At 37.3% G+C, this 23326-nt stretch overlaps 1 protein-coding gene across 5 annotated transcripts in view; it reads right to left on the minus strand.

The window, feature by feature from the left end:
* Positions 1-1706: 1706 nt before the first annotated feature.
* Positions 1707-23326, minus strand: part of LOC107857540 (N-acetyl-D-glucosamine kinase) — a 46856-nt gene continuing 25236 nt past the window's right edge. The window contains exons 3-8 of one of the 5 annotated variants that reach the window (XR_001670875.2): positions 20206-20397; positions 11542-11670; positions 11175-11344; positions 6398-6533; positions 2484-2539; positions 1707-2104 (exon numbers count right to left, since the gene is read on the minus strand). Coding sequence is in view for 3 of the 5 variants with exons in the window: in XM_016702330.2 (XP_016557816.1) it covers positions 2027-2104; positions 6398-6528; positions 11175-11344; positions 11542-11670; positions 20206-20397 (700 nt within the window). In the remaining 2 variants the exon portion in view is untranslated. The remainder of the gene's footprint in view (positions 2105-2483; positions 2540-6397; positions 6534-11174; positions 11345-11541; positions 11671-20205; positions 20398-23326) is intronic. The other 4 variants (XM_016702331.2, XR_001670874.2, XM_016702330.2 and 1 more) reach the window with 4 other exon arrangements.

The following is a 23326-nucleotide window of genomic DNA, read 5'->3' on the forward strand; positions in this document are numbered from 1 at the left end:
TTGTAGAATATCTCATAAATGAAAACATAATGTGATAGAGTCAGCTCTTGCCCGTGGGGCATAATTTGTAGTTTAAAAGTCCTTTAGCTAAGTCTTGCCTCTAAGGCAATAGTTGTAAAACATCTCATAAATAAAAATATAACGTGGTAGAATCAACTCTTGCCCTTGGGATATAATTTGTTGTTTGAAAGTCCCTGAGCTAAGTCTTTCTTCTAAAGTAAGAGTTATAAAACATCTCATAAATTAAAATACAATGTGGTAGTGTCAACTCTTGCCCATGAAACATAACTTGTTGTTTGAAAGTCATAAGTCTTGCCTGTACAATGTAGTAGTGTCAACTTTTGCCCATTAAACGTAACTTATTGTTCGAAAGTCGTAAGTCTTGCCTTAATAATATAATAGTGTCAACTCTTGCTCAAGAGATGTAATTTGAATGGATGAAAACGAAGAAAAGAACAAAAATAATAAAAATTGCGAAAAAAGAAGAAAATGAAGAAAAATATTAAAAAAAATAAAAATCAAAGAAAATGTTGAAGTTGAGAGAAAATAGAAAAAAAATAAAGGTTGATAAAAAAAATAAAAAAAAATAAAGGTCGAGAAAAATTTAAAAAGAAAAAAATGAAAAATCAAAGAAAAAAAAACTTTTTAATAAAAGTAGACGTTGGAAGGTGTAAAGGAAAAAAACTAAGGATTGAGAAAAACTAAAAAGAACAAAAAAAAAAAAGGAAAGAAAAAAAAAAAAAAGAAAAAAAAGAAAAAAAAGAAGTTGAGAGGAAATGAAAAAAAATAAGGGTTGAGAAAACTAAAAATAAAAATAAAAAAGAAACAATAAAAATTAAAGTAAAATTAAAAAGAGAAAAATAAAAGTTGAAAAATATAAAGATGGAGTTGTTATCCATTATGAATATTATTTATGTAATTTACTCCATTGATCAGGTGTAATTTTATACAAAAAAAATATTAGTTAATAGATAAAGGCTAATTTAAGGAAGCTTTTTTATTTGGGACTAAAATTTAAAAGTCACCCTAATTTGGATCTATTTTTGAGATTCACCTTATATACTACATTTAATTAATAGAATACTTAAAATAGATAATTTGGTATAAAGGATAATAATTTCGAGATAAAATGCAAGATTATTTTATTCTACATTTTTTTAAAGGTCTCAGATAATTCCAAAATTATTTATCCAAACTATTTGTACTACAATGATAGAATAAATTATATCTCAAATGCAAGATGAGACAACTAATCTCATGAAATAACTTTACACCGAATGCGTGTAAATTTCACCCTAACCCCTTAGTACAACAAAAGGAGCTTCAAAGGGAACTCACATGCACGATGTTACATTGTGCAACCTCAAAAATAAAGTAGCAGCATTAACAAAGATTAACATGATAAAAATGATAGTATTCAATAAAGTTAATAAAATTATGTTTTATATAACTCGTTTTAATAATAGAGCCACCTTTTCTTTTCCCATTAGCGTTACACTGACCAAGCCCTCCATTAATCCTTGTGGAAGTTACAGAATCCCAGTTTAGCATATGATAGCAATTAGTAGCTAGCATGGATTGGACTAAAGTGGAAGAGTACGGAGTTTTGACTTCAAATCTTTTAAGAAAATTCATTCGATCTATTAAAATCGGCTAAACCCAACTTTCGAGACGGCCATGAATGGAGAATACAGTTTCTTTCTCAATAGAGGAGAACGCTATTAAAGAAATTATATAGATATTGGTATGTTATGAACTTAATGTATCCATTTGCAATACAAATGCAACGATGACCAAACAATCTACTTCCAGTTCCTCCCCCCCAGCAAAAGACTGCCAACCTTAGCAAACAAAGAAATGTTACAACAATATGGTGCAAGGATCACTTGAATACCTTACCACATTTAGAAATCTGCATATGCAATGAAAAGAGAGGAAAGTACACATTATATAATCCACTGATCTAAGGGCACGGAGTGATCAATGTTTATACAGTTAAACACTTGCAGATCTGTACAATCAGGTTTCAACTGTGGCCATTTGCTACTGTTTCTTTCATCAGGAAATTTAATGCAAGTAAAGCAGCTCCTACCGCAGGCTCCACCTGAAGAATTGTGACATAGAAGCATTAAATATAGTAGAAAAGTAATCATGAAAAACTAAGGCGATAACAGTTACCTGGAAGGGGAAAAAAAAGCTCATTAAAGAAAATTTGGGTAAAGGGGAAAGGGGAAAAAAAGGAAACTTGCATCCTGATTACTTTGTTATTCTTCTGCGTAAGAAACTGTTGATAGACAACGTAGCTATCACAGAGATCAAAGGAGAAGAAATGTCAAAAGGATATTCGCAAGATAGGACCATTTATTAGCTTTTACCCATTAGGTTACAAGAATTCATGGAAATCTCACACCTTGAGAAAAATCTCATATCTGTAATCATATAACCGCTGTTCATGGGAGGCCAAAGTAAGTGTCGACACTCGCCTGGTTATTGAAATAATGAGTTCCCCCTTCTTGTTTAGGTTATATCACTAGAAGCACTGGAATATACAAAATTATTAGACAATAGACGAGAACCAAAGGGCAATTCAATAAAGTGTCATCAACTATAATTGGATTCTTGGACTCATCACAGTCAAACAAGATATGTCTAATATACAGACAATGAGCAAATACACACTAATAGTACATCTCAACAGCTTATGGAAATCAAAATACCAAAACTCGAAGCAATGCCGTAACAGTTTGTTCAAATTGAGAAGCATTCTCCAAGCCAAAGTGAATATTTCAATTTATAAATAAATCAAACAGAACTGCTTTTGAGGTTCTTCGAAGATTAACGGATTTTATTACGGACATGGAAAAAGAAGACAACATTTTTACATTGTTGAAAACCAAAGGAAGGGGGCACCAGAAGTTGAAATCATGAAGTTGCTTTGATATAAAATGTGTCCGGAATTCTTAGTATGTATGTGATGAAAGGGGTTTCAATGCACAGTATATATTCATGAAATCGTATTCGTTAGATTAAATCTCCACAACATAGGAACTATTTTTAGCTTATACCTATTTTCTTTAAAAGGGAAAAGATCTTTATCCAATTGACACAAATAACTGCATGAATCAAACAAAATAATAACAAATTGACAGAATTAGCGGACACAAGTTTAACACTTGTGGACCTTAATGTTTTTTTCATTATAAAAAATGCAAAATCTCATTTTTAACTTCTCTCTTCCACCTTATCTTACCTGTGTGATTATATAAAGCTAAGTTTCAATTGCCTCTTGTATGGGAAATGGTGAAGACCCTACTCAAGGCAACAATGTAAAGCAGGCTTTTGCACTCACAAAAATTAACATGTGCCTCACTGTTTAGTGTTGAAATTGCTTGCTTCAACTAGCTGTTCTTGTCGGAGAAGGAGAAAGAACACTCGACATATAGACAAGGGAACTCTACATAAGTACATACATACATTCATACACACACACACACACACACACGGAGACGCCTCACTATATTTTACATGTGTTTTTCGTTCTGCGTGTGAACACATGCCCATGTTTGTGTCCTTAATCCTTTTAGCCACACCCACTGAAGAAGAACAAATAAAGGTGTGCTGCTGACAGGCAAGGAGAGAAATATGAGAAGAATAAAAGAATTCAAAACAGGAAAAGAGGAATATAGAAAGGAAGCAGGCTCAAATTAGCATTGGCAGTGCAGCTTTTATGCAACTGGGAGCGAAGCAGATAATATAGTGTGATTCTACTGCACAGAGACAGGCTACCTACTTGGTGTCGAAGTTTTAACTTGAATCTTTTCTGAAACTGTAAGCAAACATCTCCTTTCTCTAGAATGTATATCCAACAATAAAGGGTCACCTTAAGTCCTTAGCCATACATTGACATCACTGAGAACTAATGATGTTACAAGAAAAAAACCTTGGGCAAATCCAACCCCAAAAGCTAGCTCATAAGGTAAGGTATAAGGAGTCCAGGTGTCTATCCAACAAATGACACGAGACTCAAGTTATAAGGAGTCCAGGTGTCTATCCAACAAACAATACGAGACTCAAGTTATAAGGAATCCAAGTGTCTATCCGACAAACGATACGAGACTCAACACCCCTGCATGCTAGGACTGGACATATGAAGCATAGACAATATAATATGGGGGCCCTACATCGGATTAAACAAGAATTGTGATGAATCTGGCCCGGATACCGTGATAAGAAAATAGACCTTGGGCCTAACTCAATCCCTAAAGCTAGCTCATGAGGTGAGGACGGCCCAAGACCATATAAGGAGTTCAAGTGCCCATCCCACAAACGATGTGGGACTCAACATGGTGAACAATTGGCTTAAGAGAATTTATTTAAGTTCCCTCTATGTAAACCTTTGCAATCGAATCACGGTGTCAAAGGAGCAATGCGTCGAGAGAAAAATTTTAGCACAAGAGAGAGCAACCAAATATTAATAAAGGACATTATTTCCACTATGTAAGGTTTTCTCAAAAAAATTTATTCATGAGAAAGGACATTATTTCCACTATGTAAGGTTTTCTCCAAAAAAATCTATTCATGCAGCTCCGTACTAGGAAGTAGGGAGGTTAACCTAGCATTATGAAAGGATCACGTGATATCATCTATGAAGAAGTCAAATAAAGGACGGCCTGAGTAAGAGGTAGACCCTTGGCTATTTTTGAAAGAATGAAGAGAAGAAGCAAAGAATTAGAAAGTAATGAAATGCTTCTTAAAAACCACCTTTTATATGTAAACCAATTTTTTTATACAACACAACGGTAAGCAAATATCTTTTTCTTTACCACAATATTTTTGGAAGTTCTCTAAATAGCTTTATTATTTGCAAAAGTTATGTCAGATAGTACTTTCTATAAATGTAAAATCAATGTCAAGAAGATTGAGGAAGCTAATTCACACCAAATACTAGATACTTTAATTGCTGCACTCTAGTTCTCTCGCTTTCCTGCAGGATTGGATTGGTGGTAGCACACTCGTACTTGAACCTTCTTTCTTAACAATGGTATAAGCACTATTCTCGTAGTTCTTTGTTCTTTGATTTCGATTATCACCTGAGTTTTCTGTGTTTCGGTTATCACATTATTTTGTTGGCATTACTGTTCTTTCCTCTGTATGTAGTGTGTTGCTCCATTTCACAATATATCATTGTTGTTACTTGTTTCTGCTCTCCTTTCTGTATTCTCTTTTTCAAACTGCTTGGAAATGCATTATTTTAATCCGAGGGTCTATCAGAAACGGCCTCTCTATCTCTATGAGGTAGGGGTAAGTTCTGCGTTCATTCTGCCCTCCCCAGACCCCACTTCTGACTTCTAGTATTACACTGGGTATGCTGTTGTTGTTGTTGTTAACTGTTGCACTCTAAACCTCGTCATTTCTTTTTAAGCAAATGAAACGAAAAAGAATGAGAGTGATACTTTTTGGTTTACAGCACTTTTATGCAGTTTTTATACATGTAAGCTTTTATTTTTACAACAAAGCTACAGCAAAAATTTAGAATCTTTACCCTCGAACTCCACACCCCATATTTTCTTTTTCTTTTCTCGAGATGGGGAGACTATATTGCATTTCTGAGGGCAGCCCAGTGTATTTGAGAAGTCTAAGATAGCTTTGAGTTAGCTATGAACTGTAATAAGCTTAAAGCTTCTCAATTGCTTTTCCTGGGTATCTAAAATGCTATTTCCAAATTTATCATATACGCTACTTCCTTTATCCCAATTTATGCAACACATTTTCCTTTTTAGCCAGTCCCAAAAAGAATGGCATATTTCCTTATTTAGCAAATATTTAATGAAACTATATCAACATTTTACCGAGGTTGGGTCTCATTTATTTGGCGAAAAGTTCACAAAGATGTACTCTTCTATTTAAAAATTCATTTTTTAAGGGTAATTTTGAAACATTGCAAAGTCCTTCCATATTTCTTAAACTCCGCGTCAAGTTAAGCTACATTACAAAATTGGGACAAAGGGAGTATGTATTATTCACTGGAAAGGATTTCAACACAAACATTTCCCTTAATGCATTTAGAATAGAACTTTGGATGCATAACAAAGTCACATCTTTCACTAAGCTTTGACCAATCATACTTCGTTAGTCCTGTGCTCCTTCATTTTGCTCGCAGCTCCGACTATAATGGAAGATAAGGAGCACAACAAAGTGAGGATCTAACTAAAACTGCACAAACAACAGAAAGCAGGAAGTATGGCAATAGCAACAGAAAATATTGAGTTACAAGCAAAATTGCATTTTCCCTCCACCAACTTCAAAGAAAACAGTAACAGAAAGAATCTCGTTTCCTTCAAAATGTTGTCATGAAAAACTGGACAAGACTCAATCATATCGAGAGAACAGTACTGACCTTTGGTCTAATTACACAAGCTCCAGGATAAGTCTTCAAAATAGAATTAGTAACTTCATTCCCTATATTCCACTTCTTGTTAGCTCCAAGTACGCCTCCAACCATAACAACAGGGAAGGAGCCTTTTCCATCTGCGCTGTCAACATGCACTAATTTGATACGAAAAGGGAGATAGGAGAAAGGCAAGGGAAGAGACAAAATTCAGAGAGAGAGACAGTTTTAGAGAGATTGTAAGACCCTATCAATTCTCAAGCTTTTCATTCAGTGTTAATACAAAGTAGGAGTATAGAAGAGTCCTATTTATCAAATAGAGAGCCTTGAACAAGCTAGAATTCATAACAGAACCGAGATTATATCTGACTATAACATAAGCATACAGAAAAACAAGGAAAAAGTGATAATGAGAAGAACTCATAGATTAACACCTAATCTAAACCATAAAAGATATGTATGCAAGTAACTTAAAAGTACATAAAAATAATCTACAGATTCAACAAAAATCTCAAGAATATAATACAACCCATATCTTATTCTTCATATTTTTTTATTCTTCTTGAACCAAGGGGTCTTTCAGAAACAGCCTCTCTACCCTCAGGAGGTAGTGGTAAGATCTGCCTACACTCTAACCTCCCTAGACCCCTTTTGGGATTTCACTGGGTATGTTGTTGTTGCATTATTCAAGAGCTACATAATTCTCCCAGGCAGGGCCAACAGAGGATTGTTTCAGACAAAAAAGGGTAGTGGCATAATTCCAAATATTCCCAAATTAATATTAAAAGAAGTGTGTATAGTAGAGTATTAACAAGAATTGTCTTTGTTTGATATAGTAAACTTTATTGATGTTTGGAAAACCTGACGTATGTGATACGAGTCAAGGGGTATCATACCTAAAGACTCAAGCTTGGATATTTTGAAAGACTTCTCTTTGAGAGTATATTACAAGTGTGAAATCACTTGTGCAAGTGTGGATTCACTTGTGGCAACGTGGAATCGTTGTATTGGTTACCCTTTTAGAAACGAGGGTTGCTTGGGATTCCGGTTACCTTGAGGTCTTCATAAGAGTGCGGTATTGTTTATACGGTTTATAGGGGTCTTTGTGTTTGATACACACTTAGGTTCTTGTTTATTGTATAATCTTATGTCTCACTATCTATCTGTATTGTATTTGTTGTATTGTTGTGTTTGAATTTTGTCTTCTCATTCTCGGCTTGTGCTTGCTGCCTTAGTGTTGTTTTCATCTTGTTGTCGTGTGTTTGTGGTTGGTTTTGTATCATTTGGTATCAAGAGCAAGGCTTGATTTTGTTTCAACAAAATCACTCTTGGGATTGTTGCCTAGAAAATCCGAAAATCTGTTCTGTCTTGGCCAAAACTGTAGTTGTCTTGTGTTGTGTCTTGGCCGAAACTATAGGTGTCTTGTGTTGTGTCTTGGCCGAAAGTTTGAACTTAGATCTAAGGGTCTTTTGTGTGCTTTGATTGTTTCTAGTGTTAGGTTCTTCTTCACTAACACTATTTGAGTCTAGATCTAAATTCTTGAGCTTGAAAAACGTGTTTTGTTAATGTTGTTGTTGAAGATTTGAGGTTGAATGTGTTGTTGATGTTGGAGGGACAAACATGAACCTTAGAACTCCAAGTTTCAAAAGTTGTGTTCTTCACCATCTTCATATCTTGTTGAAGAAAAAGTGTTTGTTTGATCTTAAACCAAGTGGAAAGAGAGTGTGTCTTGTGTTAGTCTTGAAAGACATAGTCCCAAGAACATACAAAAAAAGAAAAGGGACAAGAGGTCTTTCAAAAAATCTAACTACCAAAAGGGAGAAAGGGGTCTTCCCAAGACTTCCCAAAGAGGAAAGAGGGACAAAGACTTTCAAAAGGTGTTATGCCAAAAAGGTGAAAGAAAAGTCAAGACTTTTTAACATTGAAAAGCCTCCAAGTCTTGCTATTTCCCTCCCAAAACCGAAAATACACTTCTCCAATTGAATATTGATCAATACAAATTGAAAACAAGAAATTTTTCAAAAAAAATTTCAACCAGCCGAAGGCTTCCACGTCACTAAATCCGTACAACTCACGTCTTAGGCTCAACATTTTGGATTCTTTGTTTATTTGGTTGCATTGTTTGATTCTAACACTAATTAGCAACTAGCAATCATCTACTAGGTTGTGGATTAGTTGTTTGAGTCCTTTTCTTTCGTGTTACCTTTTCTTTGTGTGTTTTTACCTTTTTGATTCGTTGTAGTTTCTTGGCTCAAGTCCGTACATATTTTCTTGAGTCGTTTTAAATAAGGATCTATTCCGACCTCAAGCCACAATTGGAACCAAGTAACCTCATTGGAGTATAAACGAGATATCAACACTTGTGAGGCCAATTGAGTGACGTTTCAAAGTGTGAGAGCTTGAAAGTTTGTGAGGTTGATTTATTAAGCTTAACTTGTTTGCTGTTTTTTGTTTTGTTTAGTGTTTCTTAATAGGTACTATGGCATCGGGAAAGGTCACCATAAAAGATTTGATGGCGGCCATAATGAGTGTGCCACACGATGTTAATAACCGATGTGAATCTCTTGAAAGAAGAATGAAAGGGATGGAAAGTTCTCTTTCAAGAAGAGTGGACACATTGATAGAGCATCCAAACCTTCATAATCGATCTTTCGTGAGTGGAGCTCAACCTAATCAAGTTGAGGCCGTAAGGAAAGAGGAGGCTAAGAATGGGGAGAAGAACTTGACTCAAGTTGGAGAATTGTGTCCCAACAGAATGAGGGTGACAAGGAACACCTAGTTGTGGAACTTGTCAAACCTAAGTCGTTACATACTAACCATGGAACTAGCATTTTGCCTAGTACCAATACTTCTCCCATGTCGGTTCACAAGCTAATGTTTCCAAAGGAGGACTTACCTCTCATGAGCATAAGTTTGAAGGCCTAGATGAGTTCTTATTCTAGGACTCCAAGGTTGATGAAGACTTGACTCAAAGGAGGTACCTAACCAAACTCCTATGGGCCGATGGGTACTTTATGACAAGGAGTGAAGCATCTAACCCCATGGATCGAAGGAAAGAGTTTCCCTACCAAAGGAATTCCTACAAAGAGGCAAAAGGATCAAACCTATTGCTTCCAAGGTATGTACCTACCCTCTCCTATTCCTAGTGATCCTTGGAGACATAATGATATTTTCCTTATATTGAATAACCCCTTGAGGATGATTGAAATGATGTCGCAGCATGGTAGTATTAGTGTCTTCATGAATCCTTTATGGTGTTTGCCTTTGGTGCTTGAATTGTGTGGGCCTTACAATCTTAATGGCCAATCTATTTGTTGCTTAGGGAAGAGTCTGTGGTGTGTGCTTGACGTACGACTTTGGTTTCCTAATCCTTGTCACACTAGTGTGGTTGGACAAGTTGAACTAATAGGAAGGACTCTTAGGAGAATGCTAAGTGCCATGAAAAAAAGTCACCCAACTTCTTGGGTATACACTTTGGCTTGGAGTGAATCCGTTTCTCATAGATTCTCCAATTTCCTCCAATAGCATGATTCCATTGATGAATACACTTCCTGAGGGAAGTTGCTTGAAGAGAAAAGATGTAATGTGCTTCAAATGTCTTGTCTCATCCTACTATGCACTCATGTTTGAGGGTAATTTTGATGAGAATGGTGCCCTTTAACTCTTTTCTTTTCTATCTTTTTACTTATGATGACGACCATGTTTGTGTTAAAAATGCAGTCTGTGAAAACATGGGTTGTCTTGGAAGGAAGAGTATTGTGCATCCTAATGAATTGACTCATTCCTTGGTTATTCCAACCTCTAGTGACTTGGTTACTAGATTTCTTGAGTACGTTGCTACTCTCAAGTATGGAAACACCTTGGACGAAACTCATATTCTTCACTACCTTTTTGCATTTGATGACATCCATGTTGATACTAAGCATGTTTTGTGTGTAATTCTGGTTTCCCGTGATGGGAAGGGTATCCTACTCCCTAAGACCCCTCGACATGTAAAGTGTGTGCAACCTTGGTTTGGTGCTTCGATTGATTGTGCTAACCCTAACCCTCATTGAGGAAAGTGTGTTTGCTTGTGTCTCCTACTGTTTTGCAAGGTTCGGATTCGAGGTCGAATCCTTTTCAAGAAGGGGGATGATACGAGTCAAGGGGACATCATACGTAAAGACTCAAGCTTGGATATTTCGAAAGACTTCTCTTTGAGAGTATATTACAAGTGTGGAATCACTTGTGCAAGTGTGGATTCACTGGTGGCAACGTGGAATCGTTTTGTTGGTTACTCGTTTAGAAACGAGGGTTGCTTGGGTATTCCGGTTCCCTTGAGGTCTTCATAAGAGTGTGGTGGTGTTTATATGGCTTATAGGGGTCTTTGTGTTTGATACACACTTAGGTTCTTGTTTATTGTTTAATCTTATGTCTCACTATCTATCTTTATCCTATTGTATTTGTTGTGTTTGAAACTTGTCTTCTCATTATCGGGTTGTGCTTGCTGCCTAAGTGTTGTTTTCATCTTGTTGTCGTGTGTTTGTGGCTGGTTTTGTATCAATATGTCAAAATCAATACTGTATAAAGGAGAAAATAACAAGGGAAAAGTAGCTGAGTAGACATGTATCTCTTACATTGTCATTGGTCATCAAGGGGTATAAAGAAGAGGATAACAAGGGAAAAGTAGCTGCGTAGACATGTATCTCTTACATTGGCATTGGTCATTGAGGGTTAAGTGCATGCAAAAAAGAGCATGATAGAATCACATAAAGTTAAAGAGTTTTTCCAAAAATCATGGTCAAACCTTCCCCGGCCAAATGAAGTCTCTGGACAACAGCTCTGACACTTAGAGCCAACTCCTGAACTGCATTATGTAAGATCTCGTCGGCAATATCATCGCCATCCTCCGCACAGGATACAACTACTGGAACAAGTGCTGCAATGCGAGCCCAAGATGGATCCACGTAGGTCCACCTAGATACCAATAAGAATGAAATGAAACAGCCAAAATATTGTTCTCAAGAAAATATTCTTTAATTTACATCAGTTTATAGGGTGTAAATGTTGCACAGGTCAGTTTCATTCATCTACAATCCTGTCCATGATGGAAGAAGCTGGAAAAGGCACTTCAATTGCCCATCAACTTTGACACATCAGTTTAGAGAAGATACCCTATGAGTTCGTCCGGAGAAGAAAGACCTAGTGACTGTAGGATACAACTTGAGAGCATTGTTTGTGGGCCTCGACCATCATGAGCCCTCATCACTGCAATCAATGCCTGAGCTGCAATTCCATAGCCACTGCACCAGCAGGAACTGATAGTTATAATCATGTTCAAAAGATTAGCAAATTCACTTGTGGCATAACCTTTATCAAAAGCAGTATTATCTGTGTTCTTTCTTAATCTATTCATTTGTTTACTTATTGTTGTCTTTCTTTTGCAACAAACGTAAATAAGTATATATCCTGAACGGTGAACACTATGACATGAACATAAAAATGAAAGTAACATAAACGGCAGTTCGAAAATAATTAGTAGTACTCCCTCCGTTTCAAAAAGAATGACCTACTTTCCTTTTTAGTCCGTTTCAAAAAGAATGACCCCTTTCCTTTTTGGCAATACTTTAATTTCAACTTTCCACATAGCATGTTTAGGACCACAAGATTGAAGGGCATTTTGGTACATTTGACACCACTTTAATTTGAGGCCACAAGATTCAAAAGTCTTCTTTATTTTCTTAAACTTTGTGACATGTCAAAGTAGGTCATTCTTTTTGAAACGGAGGGAGTATTAGTTATCAATTATTAAAGTAGAATGAAAGTAACATAAAGGGAAGTTCGAAAATAATTAGTAGTATTAGTTATCAATTATTAAAGTAGTATTCAGCCCCATCCTTGGAGGCTATTTCGCCTCAAAACCCACAAAAAGGAAGTACAAATAAGGTACAGAAACAAACAAATTAAAGATCCCAACTGCTTTGTGCTAGAAGTAACCTAACCCTAATGTAACTCATGGACAAGTGTGAATTTTGAACATATCGTTATAGTCCATCAAGAAATTAACAGAACACAAACAACAGTATAGTAAATATATGTGTTCTCAAGCTTATCAAAATCAAAAAATCAGTATTAGATAGGATTCATGTTTTCAAAGTCAGTTGGACATTTCCTCGTAAATTTTGAATTTATTTTTCACTCTGAAAGACCTCCTGAAAAGTAATAGTATTCTCTTTCAATAACCACATGAACTAGAAGCAGGTAATAATGCAGAATATCACAGGTAATTACAAAAGTTTACCCCTGGTATATTTAGGTGAAATATGATAATCTGAATTAATTTAATCTGCTGCAGCCCAATTAGGTAGCAAAGCTGATACAAGTCAAATGGCCACCATAATTTTTGAAGACATGATTGGAGGCCATCACCTAAAGGCTCAAGATGTGGTCACCCCGAGGGCACGAGAATATGCAAGGAAGACCCGTTTTGAGCCTACCATGGAACATACTATTCATCAAAGCCGTGAGTGGAAGATTACTTGGGGCATTGAAGGCTTGAAGCTTCACGGTTTTGGACACTTAATGGCTCATGGTTTTGGGTCATCTTCATTGAGGGCATTTTGGTCACTTCACTTTGCCCAAAATGCACTCCATGCCCACCCTTTCATTAAGGGTAGTGTAGTCATTTTGTCTTCTTTTGCAAAGTACTATAAGTAGAACCTCTTAGGGCTTATTTCTCTGGTTTGTTCAATGATGATATTTTGAGACATTCTAAGTTCTCTCTTTAGTTGTAGGGCTTGGAAAAGCCACCAAACCGTAACTAGGGCTGCCCAAGTATGGATATCACTTGTATCGCGATGTTGGCTTGATACGTTGGTGTTTAGAGGAGGTAAAGTTCCTCTTGCGTCAACGTAGGAGTTAGGTGTTTGTCGCGTGTAGTGTTAAGGGTCCAAGAGTCCACCAAATTCTTGGGTTCTTAAGATTATACCTTCACTTCTCTATCTATCTATCCATTTTATTGTTGTAATCGTTTGTTTGTTGTTCTTGTACTCCAACCTGTGAGGTGTTGTTATTGTTACTACATTGTTATTATTGTTATTATTGTTATCTTGTTGCTAAAATAGTTTGGGTTGTTGCTGGAAAATAGGTGTTAAACACCTCATTACATAGTGTTCTTGTTGTGTTCTTGAATCCGAGAGAGGTCACCAAAAGGGTTCCTCGGCTAGCTTAGCTTGTGGACTGATTTTGGTGTGTGTTTTGTGCCTTTTCTTGAGTTTTCAAGTTTTTAGTGTATCATTTGGTATCAAAGCTATCTTTGATTTTGTTCTAACATCAATCTTGGGCTTGAGAGTTGAACAAAAAATCAAAAAAAAAAATTGTTGAAAAAAAAAACTGAAAATTCTAGAAAAGGAATCAAATCTGTCCATGCTTGTGTTCTTGGTCGAAATTGTGTTATTGTCGTGTCTTGGCCGAGATTTTTACTTGTCTTGAGTGTTTCTAGTGTTAGTTTTTTGTTCTTCACTACACTTTGAGTCTATATCTAAGTTTGAGCCTGTAATTGTTGATCTTGTTGTTGTGAACTTGAAAACTTTGCCGTGTATTGAACCTTGTTGTGGTGGACTGTTTTGGCCGATTGTTGTTGGTATTGTTGTTGGTTCAAGTTTTGAACGTGTATATTATAGGGATTGTGTTGTGGATTTTAAGCTTGAAAAGGTGTTGTTGTTGTTTGGGAGGTCCAACTTGAACCTTAGAACTTCAAGACTCAAAAGTTTATATTCTTGGTGTTCCTCGTGTTCTTGGTGTTCTTCACCAACTCCATATAGGGTTGAAGAAAAAAATGGTTGTTGATCTTAGAAGTTGAAGAAAAGGAGTATGTATTGTGTTAGTCTTGCAAGACATGAGTCCAAGATTTAAGGTGTAGTACTTGTGAATCAAAGACTTTTCTTACACACTCAAAGACCTTACAACCCCTTCCAACCACCTTCCATGTTTTAAGGGTCCATGTTTTGAGGAGAAAGGACAAAGAAAGGCAAGTCTTGAAATTTGAATTGAAAAGGAGCTCCAAAAGACTTGTAATTCCCTCCTTTAAACAAATTCCCACCAATTCCAAATTACAATTTGACCAAGACTTGAAATTTGAAAAATAACTTGTTAAAAACCGCAACCAATACGTGGCTGCCACGTCATTATTTTTTACTGTTCATGCAATAATTTTAAGCTCAAATTTTTATTTCTTAGTTTCTTATTGTTGACTCCTAGTATCGTTTGTTGACTCTAACAAATAGTCAACAAGCTAGTACTCTTCTACTAGATTGTAAATTAGTTTTTGAAGACATTTCTTCGTGTTAGCGTTATTTTGTGCTTTTCTTGTTTTTTGAATCATAGTATTTCTTGGTTCAAGTTCGGACATTATTTCCTTGAGTCTTCAAACAAAGAATCCATTCCGACCAAGGAGTAGACTCACCCCTCAACTAATCACGAACTACAAGCCGACTTGCAACACTTATGCATCCAACTGTGAGACGATCAAGTGTGTGAGAGAGTGTGGTAAGGTTGTTTCGAACTAACTTGTGTTTTGCTTTGTAGGCTTGTTCTTTTCTTTTCTTTTTTTTTAGGTACAGTTACAAGGGAACACGCGGCTTGAACCTCTCAACCTATGGAGAACAACACAACCAATGTCATTTTGGCCTACCTTGACACTATGTCGCGAGACCTAGCTATGGCAAATGAAAGGTTGGATCGTATGGTAGGTCAAAGGGAGAAAGTGGGCTGCCCGGACACACGTCAAGAGGAAGACCGTAGCTCATGTGAGCTACGAGGTAAAAACGCTATCCCGTACACTCCTATGAACTTAGAATGTTGTGTTGTGGCTAGTAGGAGCCAAGTGAGTGTAGATGCGGCTTTGCCTAGGGTAGAGGTGCTTGAGTCTCTCCTTTGTGATACTCTTGATATTGTTAGGTCGCATGAGGAACAAACTCTTGTCGTAGGACGCAAGCACTAGTTGATCCCTTAGATGACGAAATTGATTCTCCTCGTGAGAATGATTTGTGTCCATCTAGTGCTAGTACTTATAACTTGACTACGGTTCCATTACCAAGTGACGAGAGTATTCACATACTAGTTGACCCTTGTGAAAACCAAGGCGAGTCTATGTTGGTATGTGAGTTGCCAACAACTAGTGAGGGTGACCAAAATGACCAACCGAGTGAAGATGATCTTGATTTGCTTGAATGTTTAGAAAACCCGAGTCGTGATTGTCCTTGTGAAGACGGTTTTGATTGCAGTCCTTGGGCTGCACGTGATGGTTTGTATGTATGTGAGGACTACTCTTGTGAAAGAGAGGTGATATGTGCTTAGAAATTTCATCTACTTCTTCTTTATGTGTTTCTTATGTTGGGCATACTCCTAGTGGAGATTTTGAAACTAGTAGTAAGTGCATGCAAGAGAATCCTTTGTTTGAAGTTGACTTGTGGAACACCTCTCTCAATCCTCTTTTTGTTCACTTTAGCCAACTCCTTTGTACAATTTTTGCTAAGTCACTCGTGATTAAAACAAAGGATGTGTGGTTATATCTCAAGAGTGTACCTCCTTGGCATGTTGATGTTGTTTATTGTACTAACTCTAACCCTCATGTCATGAGGATGTGGTGCTTGTTTTTCTTCTCTTTGTTCTTGCAAGGTTTGGATTCGAGGGCGAATCCTTTTCAAGAAGGGGAGGATGATACAAGTCAAATGGCCACCATAATTTTTGAAGACATGATTGGATGTCATCACCTAAAGGCTCAAGACGTGGTCACCTCAAGGGCACACGAGAATATGCAAGGAAGACCCGTTTTGAGCCTACCATGGAACATACTATTCATCAAAGCCCTAAGTGGAAGATTACTTGGGGCATTGAAGGCTTGAGGCTTCACGGTTTTGGACACTTAATGGCTCACGGTTTTGGGTTATCTTCATTGAGGGCACTTTGGTCACTTCACTTTGCCCAAAATGCACTCCATGCCCACCCTTTCATTAAGGGTAGTGTAGTCATTTTGTCTTCTTTTGTAAAGTACTATAAGTAGAACCTCTTAGGGCCTATTTCTCTAGTTTGTTCAATAATGATATTTTGAGACATTCTAAGTTCTCTCTTTAGTTGTAGGGCTTGAAAAAGCCACCAAACCGTAACTAGGGCTGCCCAAGTGAGGATATCACTTGTGTTGCGATGTTGGCTTGATACGTTGGTGTTTAGAGGAGGTAAAGTTCCTCTTGCGTCAACGTAGGAGTTAGGTGTTTGTTGCGTGTAGTGTTAAGGGTCCAAGAGTCCACCAAATTCTTGGATTCTTAAGATTATACCTTCACTTCTCGAACTATCTATCCATTTTATTGTTGTAATCGTTTGTTTGTTGTTCTTCTACTCCAACCCGTGAGGTGTTGTTATAGTTACTACATTGTTGTTATTGTTATCTTGTTGCTAAAATAGTTTGGGTTGCTGCTGAAAAATAGGTGTTAAACACCTCATTACATAGTGTTCTTGTTGTGTTCTTGAATCCGAGAGAGGTCACCAAAAGGGTTCCTCGGCTATCTTAGCTTGTGGACTGATTTTGGTGTGTGTTTTGTGCCTTTTCTTGTGTTTTCATGTTTTTAGTGTATCAAAAGCATCAAGGGATAGCTCATAGCATCGATGACTTACCTTAACCGAGATGCTCAACATTTAAAGTTTTATAATGCATCCAATGACACCTTATCAGGACAAGAGAGAAATGAGTATTGCTAAAAATCCACTTCAACGTGATATAACCAATCGTGTTAAGATAGACACTATTTCAATGAAAAATTGGACATGAAATCATGATACTAGCCCCGAAAATTGGGATTAACTCACCATGGCCTGAACCAAGGGTGTGGTAGGAGCTATTGCATACAACCTCATTGAAAGCTAGGCACGTGAAATATGACATTTATGAAAAGCTTGAGGGAGACTCTTCACTGCCAATTTGCTAGGGCAGAGAATAACAGCTCTCTGGTATCTCTTCCTAATCCCTTGATCATTTTTATCCTTTTTACTGTGACGTAATTTGATCATTTTATCTCCTTCAATTGTCAAATAAAAGTGGCTATAACCGAATTCATCGGTCAATCAGAATTAGGAGAACAGAGTATCATTTCAATGTCCTCAACTAAGTTACACGACTAGTGAAAGAGTTAGTTCAAGTGCTCCAACAGGAAAGGACTAAGTTCTCTGATTCAGAACATATTCTGAATGAGGCTGGATTGAAAACGCAACGTTTGAGCAGCAATAAACTCAATAGAGTCCTAAACAACAACAACAACAACAACAACAACAACAACATACCCAGTGCTTTCTGGGAAGGGTAGTGTGTACACAGACCTTACCACTATCGCATGTGCAACAAAACCACTATCGCATGTGCAACAAATTCTAGAATAAGAAGAAGAAAACAGTGAAGAAAGCATAATAGGTAATAAGGAAAGCAGCGCAAAGCCTACACAGAAGAAACATTAACAGCAACATTGTACGATGGTAATCGAAACACAATATACAACATATGACAATAGATATCAAAAGCAAGAACTACAAGGATGCGACTAATACTACGACAGAAACCAATAACCCTAAACCTTTGGAAGACTCGGCAACACACTACTCCCTACTAATCTTCTACCCTAATACACGACCTCCACACCTTCCTATCTAAAGTTATGTCCTCGATAATACAAAATTGTGTCATATCCTGTCTAATCACCTCTTTCCAATACTTTTAGGCCTACCTCTACCTCTCCGCGTACCCCCTATAAGCAGCCTTTCGCACCTGCTCACTGGGGCGTCTGCAGACCTCTTCATACGCCCAAACCATCTCAGCTTCGCTTCCCCATCTTGTCCGCCACGGAGGACACTCTCACCTGTTCCCGAATAACCTCATTCCTAATCTTATCACTCCTAATATGCTCACACATCCATCTCTGCATCATCATCTACGCAACGTGCATATCTACGCAACGTGCATCTTCTGAACATGAGTGTTCTTAACTAGCTAGCATTCCACTCTACACAACAAAGATGGTCTAACCACCATTCTGCAAAACTTAACTTTAAGCTTAGGTGGTACCTTTTTATTACACACGACTCCAGAGGCAAGCCTCTCTACCTCATCCGAAATAGTGGTATAGACTGCGTACATTTACCCTCCCCAGACCCCACTTTAGGGGAATACACGGGGTATGTTGTTGTTGTTGTCATCCATGCCTCACCAATGTGATGTGTGACATCATTGTTGATGTTCCCACTTCCCAGACCCAAAATACTTCAAACTTTTTCTCATGGGGATAAGTTGTGTGCCAAGCCTCACTTCAATGCCTACCTCATGCATCGCATCACTAAATTTGCACTCCAAAGATTTTGTTTTGGTTCTGCTCAACCTGAACCATTTAGACTCCAACGTATGTCTCCAAAACTCCAACCTAGCATTAACATCGTCCCGAGTCTAATCGATCAATGTTATATCATCGGCAAATAACATACACCAAGGCACCTCATCCTGAATAGACTGCGTCAACTCATCCATCATCAAGGCAAATAGGAAAGGACTCAGAACTGGTCCCTGGTGCAACCCCATCTCAACTAAGTGCTAATGTAAGTCCATCAATAAGTGCTCTGAGTCTCCTCCCATAGTTCTAACCCGAGTCTTGGCCCCATCATACATGTCCCTTATCGCCCTAATGTAAGCCACCACCCTCTAGCCTCCAGCAACCTCCAAAGAACATCCATCGAGACTTTGTCATAGGCCTTTTCAAGGTCAATGAACGTCATATGTAAGTCCCTCTTCCTTTCCCTATATTTCTCCACCAGTCTCCTCACAAGATGGATGGCGTCAGTAGTAGATCGTCCCAGCATGAATCCAAATTGTTTCTTGGAAATAGACACCGCTCCTCAGCCTCATCTCCACCACTCTCTCCCAAACCATCATAGTGTGGTTAAGCAACTTGATACCCCTATAATTGGTGCAGTTTTGGTTATCGTCCTTGTTCTTGTACAATGGAAACAGTGTACTCCACCTTCATTTATCAGGCATCTTTGCCGTCTTTAAAATATTATTAAACAACTCCGTTAACCATTCCATACCAGCCTTGTTTGTACTTTTCCAAAATTCCACCAAAATCTCATCCAGACCATTGCTTCTTCCCCTACTCATCCTACTAATAGCATGTTTAACCTCCTCAATCTTAATATGCCTACATTAACCAAAGCCCCGAAGTCTCTCAGGGTGCTCCAAATCACCCAACACAATGCCTCTAGCCCCTTCTTCGTTCAAGAGTTTGTGAAAAATAATATGGGACACAAAGCCAGGATCGTATAAAGTTCAGCTAATCAAAAGTGGATCTCTCATCTACCCAAATCGTTTTCTATATTCACAAAATTCTCTATTCACGCAACAAGTTCAAGGTTTCTAGTTTAGCCATCAGTTGGTAAAACAAGCGTAGCATGCTAAATGAACATCTGCCACTGCAACAAATCTGAAAATTCAACTGTCATTCAAAACTTAAAAGCATCCTCACCAATGACGCAATTTACAATATTAGCAGCACAGAAAGCTACACCACCAAACTTAGCCATGCATGAGGAAACATTTTGAAGGCCAACTGACATGCCAGAATTCTACATTAGCAGAAGTACATTTATGATAAAAAAGGTAAGAAAGTAAAAAACAAAAAAGCAGTTAATTTCCCATATTGCAGAATATGTTTCTCCACATATTCATTTTTTTCGGGTTATAGCGAAGAGGAAAATGTAGCCGAATACATATCTTTAGGAAAAAAATGATTACGCACCAACTTTACCTCCCCCAATCACCCAAAACAGGCCCTGCACCCGCGGCCCGAGCTTCTCTTCCATCTTCAGTAAATCCATAAGAAATGCTTCCAGTACCAACTATCAAAACACAGCCATGAAGTTTTCCCATTGTACCACTTGCTAGAGCAGCCACGGCATCATTCTGAATATACAACTTAACATCACTAGGGAATGTGCTCCTGTAAGAGTATCATAGTTTTGACAATTATTTAATAAAACATACAGACATTTTGAATAAATTTTCTAATATATAATTCTCACTCATTAAAATTATTTTACATATCAAGATCCGAATGTCCCACAATTTTGGAACAATTAGCTCAGAGTCCAAAGTCCCATGGTTTTGAAACAATTGAAGTACAAGACACAATTATGTGAAATTGCTTGGTAACATTTAGCACTAGTGAAGCTCCCAGGGCTTTGATTCATTAGCAAAGATGGTAAAATACAGGAAGTAAGGTAAAAGCACATCACGAGTTCGAGTTCTGGTTGGTGGGCCAAGTATAATGTTTTAGTGGGGAAAGGTAGAGGCAGGACCCATTATTCCACCAAGTTTCACAGCTGGAACAGCAGATTTTTCAGTGACTAAAGCAAATGTGATACGACTGCTCCTTTACGGACTTACTCTAGAAGAAAATCTAGACAAGTATGTGGAGATGATGTTAGTTTCTTGGTTTCAAATAGGATATAAAATATATAAGAAGCACTTATCTATAGTAGTTACCAACAGTTATCTACAGCAATAACTATTTATGATTTATCTATGTGTTGGGAGTGTTCTTTACATTTTAGTTTAAATATATGTATCTTGAAGAATTCTCACCAGTATTCAGGGAAGCGTGATGCGGAAAAAAGCGACAATGTTATGCATCACACCTTACGCGAAGCGTGAAGCGATGCGACCACATGATTAAAGTGAAGCATAATTTAAAAGAAAAAAGACTAAATAGAGCATCCAAACAGTAAAATAGAACTGAAAAAACCACGACGACTATATAATCAACAATAAAGACAATATATATTAGCAAAAGTTTAGATTAAACACCAAAATCACAGGTTTGATCGCCAAAACATCTGTTGTGAAACAGACCAGCAAAACAACACAGACCAGCAAAACAACACAGACCACAATAGCAAAACAGTTCAACAAAATAGCAAAACAAACCAGAAAAAAGAAGAAATACCAAATCTAAATTAATAATGTTTCAACATCTAATTCTTGTTCTTCTAAAGTAGTGATGAAGAAGTCGCTGCAGTGAAGAAGTCCCAGTAGTGGACATCAAAGTTCCTATAAAACTGCAACAGTAGACTCCTTTTTTATATAAAATTGACACTAAATATAGAATCAACATGAAGCGACTCTTTGTTTTAATTTAAGATTGACCCTTAAAATAAAATCAGCACGATGCGCTCACATCTTGCATTACCCTGATGCACCCGCTTCTGTAAGGGTGGCTCGCACCAGCCACAGGCAGCGAGGGGCTCGCATCGCTTCGCATTAGCGCATTACGTGACGATACGAGTGCATTACTGAACATTGATTCTGCCAGGAAAAAGTATTATAATTATCTTTGAGTTATTGGTTTATGCGGTGTTTAACATCCTTGCGCTTTATTTAACCAGTAAGTTTTCATTTTCACCTTTTCTTCATCATAGTTTCTTGAGAAATATAAGAAAAAAATATTATTGAATTGGGTATCTATATCAACGCTGAGACACTATTTATAGACACTATACTATAATTCTTTTCCAACTAGGATACTCACAATTCTTTTCCAAGTAGGATTCTATATACTATTCTTGTTCCTACTCCTATTCTAACATTCCCCCTCAAGCTGCTACATGCAAGTCATATGTAGCTAACTTGTTGCAGATGTAACTAATACGAGGACCGATGAAGGACTTGGTGAAGATATCTGCAAGTTGATCATTTGACTGCACAAATTTTGTAACAGTGTCTCCTCAAATTATCTTCTCTAACAAAGTGACAATCAATCTCAACGTGCTTAATCCTCTAATGAAACACTGAATTTGATGTGATATGAAGGGTCGTTTGATTATCACACACAAGTTCCATCTAACCGATTTCTACAAATTTTAGTTCTCTCAGCAACTGTTTGATCCAAACTAGCTAACAAGTTGCTACAACCATTGCTCAATATTCTGCTTCTACAATTGATCAAGCAACCATACTTTGTTTCTTACTCTTCCAGCACACCCAAACACCTCCTACTGAACCACAATATTCGGATGTAGAACGCCTATTAAAAAGTGATCTTACCCAATTAGCGTTTGTATATCCAATGATCTGCTCATGACCTCGATTCTCAAAGTCCTTTACCTGGAGTTGACTTTACATATCGCAAAATGTGAACAATTGCATCCCTGTGAATATCATCTCTCTAAACTGACATACAACACTCACGGGATAGGAAATGTCAGGTCTAGTCATTGTGAGATAATTCAACTTACCAATCAGACGCCTACACCTTCCAGGATTATTGATTGGCTCCTTGGTCCTGGCAAGAGTTCAGTATTTGGATCCATAAGAGTGTCAATGGGTCTACACCTCATCATTCTTGTCTCCTTAAGAATTTCTAAGGTATACTTGCGTTGAGAAATAATAATGCCTGATCTGGACTAAGCAACCTCAATGCCTAAAAAATATTTTAGTCCGTCGAGGTATTTAACCTGGAAATGTTGCTTCAAATTAGTGATACCATCTTGAACATTGTCAGTAATAACGATATTATCAATGTAAACTACCAAATAAATACATCGACTTGGAGCAGAATGTCGATAAAATACAGTCACGGAGTGATCTGCTTCACTACAAATCATGCCAAACTCCTGAATTACTGTGTTGAACTTCCTAAACCAAGCGCAAGGAGATTGTTTTAGACCAAAAATTGATTGGCAATGGACACACTAGACTAGACTCCTCCAAGCAACAAAACCAATTAGTTGCTCCATATAAACTTCCTTCTCACGATCACTGTGGAGAAAAGCATTCTTAATATCCAACTAATAAAGAGGCCAGTACTGAACAACAGCCATGGATATAAAAAGAACATATATTATTTTAGCCACAGAAAAGAAAGTATTACC

The sequence above is a fragment of the Capsicum annuum genome, chromosome 2 (assembly GCF_002878395.1).
Source record: "Capsicum annuum cultivar UCD-10X-F1 chromosome 2, UCD10Xv1.1, whole genome shotgun sequence".
NCBI lineage: Eukaryota > Viridiplantae > Streptophyta > Magnoliopsida > Solanales > Solanaceae > Capsicum > Capsicum annuum.